Below are 13228 nucleotides of genomic sequence, written 5' to 3'. Positions count from 1 at the left end.
CACAGCGTAGTGTTACCAATTGTTTTCTTGGTGACTATGGTCCCAGCTGCCTTGAGATCATTGACAAGATCCTCCCGTGTAGTTCTGGGCTGATGCCTCACCGTTCTCATGATCATTGCAACTCCACGAGGTGAGATCTTGGATGGAGCCCCAGGCCGAGGGAGATTGACAGTTATTTTGTGTTTCTTCCATTTGCGAATAATCGCACCAACTGTTGTCAGCTTCTCACCAAGCTGCTTGGCAATGGTCTTGTAGCCCATTCCAGTCTTGTGTAGGTCTACAATCTTGTCCCTGACATCTTTGGAGAGCTCTTTGGTCTTGGCCATGGTGGAGAGTTTGTAATCTGATTGTGGACAGGTGTCTTTTATACAGGTAACAAGCTGAGATTAGGAGCGCTCCCTTTAAGAGTGTGCTCCTAATCTCAGCTCGTTACCTGTATAAAAGACACCTGGGAGCCAGAAATCTTTTTGATTGAGAGGGGGTCAAATACTTATTTCCCTCATTAAAATGCAAATCAATTTATACAATTTTTGACATGCGTTTTTCTGGATGTTGTTGTTATTCTGTCTCTCACTGTTCAAATAAACCTAACATTAAAATTATAGACTGATCATTTATTTGTCAGTGGGCAAACGTACAAAATCAGCAGAGGATCAAATACTTTTTTCCCTCACTGTAAGAACCTATTTAGTGCATTCTATACAATCAACAGCCACTGTTAATGCTGCCCAAATGTGTGCAGTTCGGCTAGATTCCAAAACATGATTAGGGTTAAAAGTCGGATCATGAAGGTTACATAAAACAACTTCACTGACATAATGCTTCAACAACTATTTTGAGAAGAACTTTACTTTCCAGGCTGTGGCATTTTGTATCTGTAGCTTGGGAGGCTTTGGACTCCTGGTTCATAGTTTCACTCATACAGCTCTTTTGTCCGTCTACTGCTGGATGAAGGCCTCTTCCTGCAGTGCAGGGAAATTTTGACCATACTTCATCATCACGGTCAGTGCGGCTTGATAGAGGCTGGGAGTATATAGATGCGGGAGCATAGACGAATAGTCCAACAAAGGATTGTGTTGCATCCTTATCTGCTCCTAGTCTCAAGACAGGTTGCATGATTCCAGTGATTGGAATGCGGTGGTGTCTCATGCCAAGCTCAGACCTTTCTTGGTCAAACGATCGCCTCTCAATACGACTGTTCCAGTGGAGCAGTGGTTGATACAACCACTGCGAAACTCATTTCGACCAAATCATTACTTTATGATTTTATTTTTCATGGTTCAGCTGCACGCGTTTAAACTGGAAAACAAGGAACAGGGTCCAGAGGCCTCCGCCCTATATAACTTTGTTTGCATAATACACACTCATATTTGAAAACACGACAAAGACACCGCACACAACTGAAACAAAAAACACTCTTAATTACAAGTGCACTTATTAATCACAAACTACAGCGCACAAAGCACCTTACTCGCGTGCTACTGCCGTTGCACACAAGTGTGGGAACTGTGTTCACTAACATGTCAGGGCCCAAAAGCCCTGCCTGCCTATGTTTAGAAGTCTCATTTGTAGGTGTTGACAGAACAAAGTGCGCCATGCACTATTTGACAGTGTTCCAGTGTATACTTTAAATGTTGATTGTTTTTCATAATGCATTAGCAGCTGACAAGATTATGGAAAAATATTAATCGGTGTAATCAGCTCCAAACAGAAGCATGAACCTTGTTCAAATACATCTAAATGGAAGATAAATATTTTAAGAAAATTGCACCATATAACCAAAGGTGACGATTGGCTGAAAGGTTGTGGTTGAAACTATTCTATTTTGTCATTTGGTCCAATATGTTGAAAGGTGTGGCTTTAACAACTTCAACTATCCAGCATTCAGTTATAAGCGTCTCTAATGTATATAAATAGGCGCATTGCCAAGAACTGCAACACTCATGGGTATAGCAAGAGCAGCATTGTGATACCATGTATGTTAAGAATATAAACTAACATCCTGCTAGGAGGTACAGTGGTCAGAGTGCATGCGAGTTCTTATTCCCGTCAAGGGTGGACTCAGCCCTCTATCCCTGCTTGGTCAATACAATTAATTTGTGTGAAGTTAAACACTGGTTGTCATGATGTATGTAATGTTGAACTTCTTTCGCACCGTACGTAGCCAACCGTGCTCATCGGAGGTGCGGCGGAAGGACAACGAACTACACACAAAAAGCACTTCTAAAGAATTGAGTTTTCAATTTAGGTTTCACCCACTTTACCATCAGCTGTAAAAACAAGATCACTCTCCATGCCCATTTTAGTGGGAAACCACCGACTATCAATTCCAATTTCTCAGTATTATCTGGAGATTGTCTATATCATAAGATATTGCTAAAGGTATGCAAAAGTTAATAAGGAATTACACAAGTTTTTTTTACCAGTACTGAGGACACGAGGAAAAGAGAGCTATTGCTTTTCAAGGGACATCCGATATCAGGGTGATACCTGCAATATCAATAGGCATCACGTCGACATACCACCATCGAGAGAAGAGCGATCTGATACCAGAATTGCCTGCACGGCCCCAGCACCACAACCGTGATGCACGTTTAGAGTTGGTCAGACTCTCCCACAGATTTAGCTCACTGTCAAGACATCGAGACCTTTCAGCGTGACGCAGGCACGCATGTCCACTCGCAAGCACGTAGGCACGTGTGTGCATGTACGCACGCACTATTCTGGCTTGGAGTAGCGGCTGGAAAAGATTGTCGCGATGCGTTTGGTTTGGTCTGGGGGAAGTGACGGTGCCAGGTGGGCTTGGAGTCGCGGAGTGCGGCGCGCGTTTGCCCCGCTCGTGCCAATCTCGCCCTCCTGTCACGCACGGGCAAGGGCAAGATCACATGGCAGACAATGCGGTTATTGATGTTGATGGCTTCGAAGTGTACATTAACGAGACGAGCGTTGCAGATGGACATTTAAAATGTAATCTGCAGCACATACTTCCGACAATGTCATCAGTGACAAAGGGGCATCTCTACTCACAACTGTATTAATAAAATTGTTGAAAGTCCATCAAGACAACAAGTGTCCTATAAGCAAGACCTGGATATATACAGCCGGATAATACATCAGCAATATTGGCTCAAACAAAGCAGTATGACAAAAACAATGCACCAACTGTAAATTCATGTAAAACTAAATTACGTCCCAAAGGCACTTTGGAAGCGAAAATCAAGACAGGGTTATAAAAGGTGAAAGTCCTCCGTCGGCCGGGAACATTGCTGCTCTCAGCAGGCGTTGTTTGTGCAGCGCACACCCACCTACGTCTTGGGGGAGGAGAGGGGCAGGGAGAGATGGGGCCAGGGGCCCCACTGAACGGGTGTCCCAAGTGGAATGTCCAGAGGCCCCAAGATTAGCATCTCACAAGGAGCAGTCGCGTGAATGCGGGGCCAAGACAACCAATCAGAGCACTGGAATAGGACGGGCCCCTGCTTGTCCAGTGCAAGATTTATGAGGAAAAACAATCTCACTTGTGTGGGCGGGTGGTGGTGGGGAGGGGGAATTTATGGCACGGCTCCGCAGCGCTCAATACGCGAGCGGGATTGCGTGATGAGGCCAACTGCAAGTGTCCTCCAGTTGCAGTTAATCTCTTCTGCCGTGTGAACGGCAGCGAGTGTAAAGTGGTCATTCCCATATCTATAGCGATGCCGCAATAAGGCATCGCTATAGTCTGCCTCAGCAACAGACCATGCTTTCCCACCTGATGACGGACGATGGTGTTGCGCCCGAAACGTCGTGATTTATGTTATACCTACGTGACTACCGAAAGAACCAAAGAGCACGGTAAATATAGTACGTAACGTGATATTTTCCGCAAATACGTTTTCAGTCTATTGCTACGCATATACCCTTTTGCATTATAAATCAGTCTATAATCATTGCTTTTTCTCTCCAAAACAAATGTGCTAATATAATCTGCAGAAAATTGCAAGAAGATTAAATAATGTTGAAGATGTATCCCGTATATGTTTAGTACTTTTTCCTTTCATGCAGAAGCTGCTGCTGCTGCTGCTCCACAGTATTCCCTTTGTCGGCAAATTTTCTTGACCAAGTTAGGTTTGCAAAGTGGTGTGGCACAGGTGATGTTCACAGTATCTGCTGTTGCTCAATAGCTGGTCACGCAATACCCGACGCAGCAGGACTTCATGTGACAGCGCACAGTAATTTTGGAAATACATTCTTCCCATTGCGTCAGTCGTGCAAAAACCAGCCAGAACCAGTCAGCCCGACTGGGCAGTGCTGCGCTGTTAGTTGAGGCTCCCGCCGCAATCTGTTGTAAACCGGAACAATAAAACCGTAGGACTACTTCGCAAAGTCTAAGCAGTGCCGGACAGCTTTAAACAGTAAATATTGCCATTTATTATGTAACATTGGACCTTGTAAAGGAGACATACATTAATTATTCTGAGCGGCAAAAAAAACGATCGGACAAATTGGGCTTGAACAAGTTCTGCTTCTATATCTTGATTTGAAGCTTTCGTGACCTGCAGGAATCCATACTCTTTGGTTCTTTCGGTAAAGTCACTTAGGTAGATAAAAAAAATAATGTCACGACGTTTCAATAGCAACACAAGCGGTCGTCCTCAGGCGGAATAAATAAGCTGCTTCTATATATTTAGACTTTCCAAATAAATACATTGTGTGGCAACCAACGATACTTTGGACAACTTTTAATAATTGCAAAACATCATTGTTGCATTTAAAAAAAATATGTTATCCCGTAATTCATGTTTTAGCACCGTTACAACCACAGCCTCGAACGCTTGAGCTGTCCTGTTCTGGCTTCAAAGTCCTTCACTCAGCGTGAAGGACTTTGACAATCTCCGAACGATGCCCTTGCACAAGTACTCGGGTAGACACATCGGGGTCAATATATTCTAACCCGGTGGTGCATGGTCCAGCATTAATGTCAGCATAGAGTGCTTCTTGTTGGGTTTTTTTCCTCTCTCTCCCCTTGTCCTGTAATGACCTGTCTAAAACCTTAAGTTAGAAAACAAGTTCAGCCCACTCCACCGCCCCCTTCCCATCACCGTTCCTTGAGGTTATATATTTATTATATGTTCCAACAGAGCATGCAGGAAGTGCCAAGACACCCGAAGCATCGCATCATTTACAGTGTGCAAAGACAGTAAGATTTGGTATGTTTATTGCGAGCTCCCCCCAAAAAAAATATTCCAATATTGTTTTATTTTGCACGTGCTGTGTTGAATGCAGTTGTCAAACTTTATGTGGACTTCGTTATAAATGAGCTTCGTTCCCAGAGGATTCGTTCACCGAGGTAATTACTATATTTCGAATCGTAGATCCCTGTGAACATGCGTGGAAGGCAATGATTTAAATGTATTTTTATTCATCACGGCTTTAATTGAATTTGAGAATTATATAAACGGGTCTTTAATGTCTGTTCTATCTCGGGTAACATGCTTCGATAGTCACCTATTACAACAGCCACTATAAAGGTTTCCATCTTACTACGTAATTAGTTTGAAAGTAATTTTGTGCGTTTGCATATGTATGTGCTTGTACCTTTGGAGTGTGCTGTACATTTGTATGTTTAATAAAATATTGCTTTTGATAAAAAAAAAGTTCCATCTTAGTTTCAAGCTCTTATGCCTGCTCTTTTATCATTTCATTTCCACATTTCTGTACAATGGTGCTGGGCTTGACTGTTCCAGATTAAACCTCTTTGTGCGCATCACAAAAAAATGCATTAACAGCTTTAAAACAGCCGCACCTCCCATCAGCACGGTTGGCTAAATACCCCCAAATATATTCAGACCTGGTGCTTACTACATAGCAGAAATGTAAAGCATTGAAGGACATTGTTTAGGCCATGATCACCATAATGAACAAACAGGAATCAATTACGGGCTCCTTTCCAACTATGCTTGCTTTTCAGTTTTTGTCAATGTGCTGTTATATACGTCTGAGATACTAAAACAAATGCTTTATAGCGCTTTAAACATTCGCAGAGAATGTAAGTTGGCAGCCAGAAGAACCGTGACCATGCCAAATGCACCAGATAGCAGTTTCCTCATTATTTAAGGGTACAAAGCACAACACGAGTCTCTACATAATCAAGGATCAAACATGTTGGCTCAAGCTGCACTTGTTGTTGTATTTGCATGGAAGCAACATGAGTAATGGATACTCGTGAGAACAGATTGTAAAAGTACAGCATTCTGTTTGCATGCCCATAATGCTCACGGTTGACGTGATGTACATATTTGCATGATATATCTAAAACCATTTCAATCACAGTGGTAAAATACACCAACTAAACATGCTTTACAAAAGCATGTCTTTTGCCAGTATTTTCAACACACCGCGCAGCCCTTCCATTCGGGAATCACAATAGGGAATGTGCCAGGTACTCTGGGCAACAAAAATAGCACACAATGACCTCTTCCTTATAAGAAACTCTATCTTCAGTCAATTAAATAGAGTATGGTTCTATCAGCTTAACGCGGCCTTGTGTTAAGCTGATAGAAGGGAGCTGGACAAGGTATTAAAGGTGGGGGGGGGGGACCCTGCAAGCCAATGTCATGGCAATACCCCATGTACACGGAATCAAGTAGTCCATGAGATGATAAAGAGATTAACAGCAAATTACAGCTGCTGCAACCATACAACTGTTCAGCGCTGATGTTCTTATTGGCAATTAAGGCGAAGAACATCACCTAATGCAATTACTGTATCTGTGTTGCGCTGTGATAAGCTAAAAATTTTAAACAACACTCTCCTGTGTAAACACATTATAATATATAATTAATAAACCAAGTAGCTTTTGCTATTTTTATACGTTACTTAAAAGTGTATCAAATGGGGAAAACGGTAATTACGTGCGTTGGTTTTTCACTTGCTCTCGTAAATTAATCAGGTAATTATTTTCACTACTTTCAATATAAAATGCCGGAATGAATGCAATGACATTGTATAGATCCACGTATGCAAACACAAATGTCTCATCGAAAGCACAACTTTCACAATATTGTAACTAGAGTACATTTACCGTACAACTGGGAGAAACATGGACATGGTTAACGATTAATACTGTACCCACAAAGACATTATGATGATAGTTCTACATTGACGAGTGTGCAACAAAGAACAACTCATGTTTTATTTAAGCTCGAGTGCTCACACACGAAACAGGACACAGGGCTGGACGACCCCCTTCATGAAGCTGAAAGGCAAATGCTAGGTGGGTGGGACAACAGCCCGCTCTTCTGCCGGCTGGGAAACGGAGATCCCTTTTGAAAAACAACCCAGCAGGCGGGCGGCGGCGGCGGCAGAAGCAGCAACTTTCCCCGTTCAGCGATTGGTGTTGAAGGGAGGAGAGTCAAATGACGCTTGTTTTTCACCTCTCTCGTCATGCGGGCGGATTGGGAGGGGGAGTTCCGAAAGGGCATCGTGACGCTGCAGCCCAGCCAATGGTTCTTAACCAGGTCCGAGCAAGCAATTCTGTTGCTGGGGCAGTGTGTTAAATACACCGGTTCAAAAACAGCTCCCGATGCTCACGGATAAAGGGATGTTTTCTCTCCCATAGCGCTGCCCCTCCCCCCAAAAAGCCCACAAAAACCGTGGCAGGAGTTGGCGTTCGGGATGGGGCATCGCTCTACATTAGTTGAATTATAGCACCAACAAGGATGAAAACATTTAATGGGGGCACACCATAAATATACATTCGGAAAAGTAGAGTTGAAAAAAAAGCAGGTTCTTGGCCTAAAGTGACATTCCTGAACAAACCTGAAGAGTGCGATGGTTTAATGTTAAATGTCAGCAGCTTAAGTTTAAACAAAATTTGAATCGTACAGTAGCCGTCTGGCACGGTTAAAACATTTTTGTTGCACCACCTTCCTGGTCATCGCAGGAAACCACAGCGATTAAACTGTAGAATTGTGATACAATTGCAAAGCTATATTAAAAAAAATAATGCAGCTGGGATATCCGAGGGCTTCATGAAAATGGCTTGATGGAAAAGCCAAGCAGTTATCGTAACGGGGCTCAGCTGGGGACCTTTGTGCCAACTGTTAACGGGCAACCTTTCACCCGCATTCTCTTTGTTCAAGTGTCCACATGGCCCAGCAACATACAATGACCTTTGCAGGCATCTCCCGCAGCACCTATACTCATAAAGACGCTCGCAAATTTGGTGGCCTACAGCGTATACTTCACGCTGCTGCGATACTGCATGATCCGCCAGTCGCTTGCGGAAATGACGCAAAGAGAGTACGAATAAGTGGCCATGCTTTTAATAGGTCAATGTTTGTAGTTAACATTTCCTCAAGTGTGCATGCAGTAAAACCCCAGCAAGCTAGATTTTACACAAAGACGCACCAGGTCAGCAATAAAATGTTTTTTTCTTCTTTTAAAATACAGATGAAATGCAGTAATATAATATATAACAAAAAGTAATAGAATATAATTGAATGCACATGCTATGTACTTTATATGTGATGCAATGTATAACGTATAATATAAATACACTAGAAAATGTTACATTGTTCAGAATGTATAAAATAAGTAAAGTGTAACAAATGTACTTAACGACACAGTGGTGGGGGATGGTGGGGAGGTGATCGGGTAAGGGTGCCTGGGGATGGGGGGACTGATAAGACTCAGGTACCTATGTATTTATACAGTACGCAGCACATGGCATACCAAAAGTACCTTTCATGTCTCGGTGGGTAACAATAACACACACCGTAATACATTTACAGCAACAAACATATGTATACCGTAACAGAGTAGTTGTTACATTGACAATAAAATTGTTTAGCAGCTATCCAGACTCTTAGGTTTGCACCCTATAAGTCCGGCGACCCGAGAATTTGCTTTCCAGTATTCGCGTTTATGCTTGGCACAGTTAATCCTGTGCCCGCTATGGACCCTTGATATTGAGAAACACTGGCTTGCAATGTGATAGGTTCATAGGTCAACAGAAAGTGGAGACCAAGTGAATGCACGTTTCTCTCCAACACTGCTTGCTACAGGAAGCTCAGATAATAACACAGAAGTAAATTTGACCACACAGGAATGAGTTTGTGACACGTGCACACATACGTGAATCCACTCAGTATGATGCCGTGCATCATTAGTCAGTGGGGGGTTGTTGGTAATCTAATGGGGTATCAATGTTCACATGACAACTTTCCTCTATGCTGCATCCGTTTTACTGGTTTATTTCACAAAAAATCTGATGCTGGTGCTGCCTGCTGCGGTGACGAACGTATATTTTGATCATGATGAACACATAGCTGCCTTGATCATCGATTATCCAGCTGCTTCCAATATTATCTGGCTGCGGTCCCGGACCGATCCGGCAAAACCGCTCCAGATGCTGTAACCAGTCCGGCGATCGGCACCATGTGCGAGCCTAATATATAAATATGTGCATTACATAATACACTACACACAACTTAAACAATTAAAATTCTGTACGTATATACATCACCCCACGCAGAGTCTTCGAGATAGGAGTGGTAAGTACGGTACAGTAAATACAATAACCTTTTAAAGTAGGATATTTATCTGTCTATTTGTATGTTTATTTATGCCAATTGCTTACAGTAAACACATTTTAAACACGCAAAAACACATAACACCTAAAAAGCATGTCATACAAGAATGTGTAAAAACAAGTTATTTTAAATAATTATTGTCGATTATCGAGCGTTTTTAAAAAATCTGCAATGCCCTGAAGCAACCGGATAATCGATGATCTACTGTATATCGATGGTCTACTGTATATCGATGATCTATTGGATATCGATGATCTACTGTATTTAAGTGAAATAACGGTGAGGGTGATTCACACAACCACATTCAGCACTCAACGAGGGTAAAAAAATAAACCGTTGCAGTAAAACCACAATATTCTGTAAAACCTTCAGTGTGGCCATCAAATGAAGATTAAACAAATGAGCCGTCAAACCCTGAATTAGATCCTCTGTCTGATGTTAATAACGTATCCAGGAGAGCCTCAATGGGTCCTTGTGGGGTTTTTGGAATATCTGGAGAGAAAACAAACTATGCATATGAGGGGTAAGACAATGCTAACACGTGCACCTCCGATTAGCACGGTTGGCTACGTATGGTGCGAAACAAGTTAAACATACATACATACATGATGGATACTGCTGTACGGTAATGTGCAGGTACCCGTGCAGTCTGAGTTAATGCCACCAGGTACTCCCAAGCAGGTCTCCCCATCCACACACAGCCAAGGCTTACGTTTACTTAACTTTTGAGGTCTGACAAAATGTTTCGCTTTCAGGGTGACTTGGTTATACTGAACAAAGTGAGATTTGTTTTAATTCGGGCTAAGAATAAACACGCCTTTGAACAGCGAGCCAACAAGTCATGGGGAAGTATACTGGGGATACAGGATGAATGTGTTAACTTGAAATGAACTATTCGTCCCCAGCGACATCCTCTGAATGGGGCTTTCACTTGTGTTGGGACAGGAAACGCACTTCCAGAGAATCTATCACTCGTTGAAAATGTGTCTTTTACGGCAACCGCAATGTTCACATAACAGAATCAGAATCAACAAGCTCAGATGTTTAATTTCTGAGCATTAATAATAAAAACTTTGGATCAATTATATGGGAACTTTACAAATCACACCGGAGAGGGGGCAATATGTTAAATACAGGAAGCACAAGGCAGTGTGAGCATACCAAAGGCTCGTGAATATAAACAGCTAGAGTATCCATGGGGGGTCTTCAATGAATGGCCTGTGAATGTGACTATCTACCAGAATGACGAAAACTCGTTTCGAGAGCTTGGAGTTGTCCCTTACAAAGATCACCGATTGAGGGTCGCTCCTCAATTTTAAACTGTCAATATGAATGCCCAAACTGTGTTATGTTCCCTGTAAAGGGCAGCAGAAATTGACCGCGATTATTTTATTCACGAAGGGAGAAGCACTGTGGGCTTAAGTGTGAGTTATTATGACTTAGCAATAACCCTACAGAGTAAATGTGATGCATTGTTGCCATTTGGCAAGATGAGCTATTCATAGTGTTTGTTGCTCCAGTACGAGGTTCTTGGTTGTACTCTTAATACAAACATAAGCAGTGGCTTTACAAGGGGGCTTATTTATCGTTTGGTAGAGCGTTGACCCTGTGGTTAGCGAACTGAACCTGGTTACCTGGGTTCGATTTTCAGCCACGGCTCACATCAGTGGCAAGTGGTACAACGACCAGCACTAACAAATTCGGTAAAGTATGGTCAAACAATCCTCATGACTAATATGGTATGGGAAGGCGATCATCCAGCAGTGGATTGACAAAAAGCGTTTAATTGTTATCTATTCAAAGGTTAAAAAGTACAGTGTTCATATGTACAAATGTTTCAAGGTAATGTAGTCTAAGGGCCTTCCAAAAATCATCCAGTGAAATGTCTGTAATTCGATATCCGTGGGGTCTGGCCGATCAATGATTCATAACTTTAACCTGTGCCTTGGACTTCTAAGTCCATGAATTTTCAAATAAAAAGTGCAAAAGCAGCCCCAGATGGGCACCAAATATATCTTATCTGCAGAATTCACGGACAAAAGCAAATCCGTGGACAGTAAGGGCGAATTGCCCGATGATATAATTATATCTAGCATCATCGGGCGAATTGCCCGATGATGCTGGTGTAATTACCAAAGAAACGTCGTACTCAAACTGTAAATGTTGTGGATTCACTCTTCAACACACCGGTGGGCTATTGTAGTGAATTATTTGTCTTTTGTCAACGTGACACTTTTTTTTGCTGATTGGCCGTGTCGGGTGGTGGAGGGTTACGACACATTTATAAATAACGCGATCTAACCCAAAAACCTTTATTATGAATAATATTGGTCGCGAAAGCCTACGTGTTAAACTGAGGCACTGAATTAATTATACATTTTTAAAGTTATGCAAATGTGAAAGAAAACTTATGATTATGATGAGAAAGGTAATGGATCAAGATAAATATGATTGTTGTCCCCCTGTCTTTGTAACCCATAACTGCCACCGCTGTCATCACCATCGTATTCATTCTCGTCTTATACCAATGACGATTATGGTGACTGACGTCTCTTTTACCATCACCAGTTACTGTTGCTGAGACAGCTTCCCAGGAAGGGCATTAGTGCGGCAGCTCTGCGGCCATGTTGTCGCATATGGTACAAACATATCTGTTCTCAAACTTATGTGGGACATTTGCTTGTGGATAAACCTATCTATAGGACAGTCTGTCCACAGGAGGAAAATCACTGTTAACGTCCCACAGAGTGGTAGTTATCTTATGAACCCCTGAGTAATGATAAGCCAAGCTCATACCAGTTAAGAATTTTAACTCAACTTTTTGCCCTTGAGCTGAGTTCTAACCAGTGCTCCAAATAGTTGGGAGATATGGATGTATCGGCAGTACACCGGTGCAGCATAACACACTGGTCCTTATAAAACAGCCTAAAATAAAAATTTGAACTGACATTCGTCTTCCGAATGCTTCGACATCACGAGAACGGATTTTGACGAACCCCACAATATTTTCTGACCAGGGTTGCGAATTGCAGGAAAATAAATAATTATTGTGAAAAGTAGTTTTTTTTATACCGCGCACCGGTATACCTCCAATACGTTCATATGTTTATGTATGTTAAACACAGGCTTTGGTATTTTTTAAGACATTTTACAGATTTTGAATGAACACCCTAGTTATAGAATTGGGAGACAGAAATGAGAAAAGCTGACTTGCACAAAATCATCTCTCGTACAGTCGGTAGTTTTATAACTTGCAGAGGGAAATGCGGGCATGAGTGCCAGTCTCTCTCACCTTCCGTGCGGAGAATGCAGGGAATGCAGCGGCCAGCCTCAGTGCCCTCATTGAAGCCTCCAAGTCACGAGGTGGCAAGAAGAAGTTGGGTAGAGGCTCTGGTCCAGGGCTAGTGGCATGGCATCAAGTTAAGGTAATTGCTCACTCCCCAGAAATTTTGGATTCTAAAGACTTGGTGGAAACAAAATAGCAAACAAACTAGGCGTTTCAAATGGAAAATGTTACATTACAATAGGTCAATTTTACCATTCACTTCAAAATATCACCAGTAATATTCCGATTACATTTATTATACTTAATATGGTAAGAACCCAATTATATTACATTTACATTATTAACTACGGAATAATAAAAACGGATGTCTCTT

At 42.1% G+C, this 13228-nt stretch overlaps 1 protein-coding gene across 4 annotated transcripts in view; it reads right to left on the bottom strand.

The window, feature by feature from the left end:
- Window positions 1-833: 833 nt before the first annotated feature.
- C2CD3 (C2 domain containing 3 centriole elongation regulator) overlaps window positions 834-13228 on the bottom strand; it is a 50759-nt gene continuing 38364 nt past the window's right edge. For 3 of the 4 annotated variants that reach the window (XM_076067783.1, XM_032956473.2, XM_032956472.2), the window contains exons 34-35: window positions 12862-12970; window positions 834-2856 (exon numbers count right to left, since the gene is read on the bottom strand). In XM_076067783.1, the coding sequence (XP_075923898.1) occupies window positions 2719-2856; window positions 12862-12970 (247 nt within the window). In that variant the 3' untranslated portion in view covers window positions 834-2718. Of the gene's footprint in view, window positions 2857-7144; window positions 10062-12861; window positions 12971-13228 lie in introns of those variants that run through there. The other variant, XM_032956474.2, reaches the window with a different exon arrangement.

Source organism: Petromyzon marinus, chromosome 18 (assembly GCF_048934315.1).
Source record: "Petromyzon marinus isolate PM22_M1 ecotype Great Lakes invasive population chromosome 18, UKy_Petmar_22M1.pri1.0, whole genome shotgun sequence".
Taxonomy (NCBI): domain Eukaryota; kingdom Metazoa; phylum Chordata; class Hyperoartia; order Petromyzontiformes; family Petromyzontidae; genus Petromyzon; species Petromyzon marinus.
The sequence above is the reverse complement of the archived record's forward strand: the minus strand, read 5'-3'. Positions and strand labels throughout refer to the sequence as shown.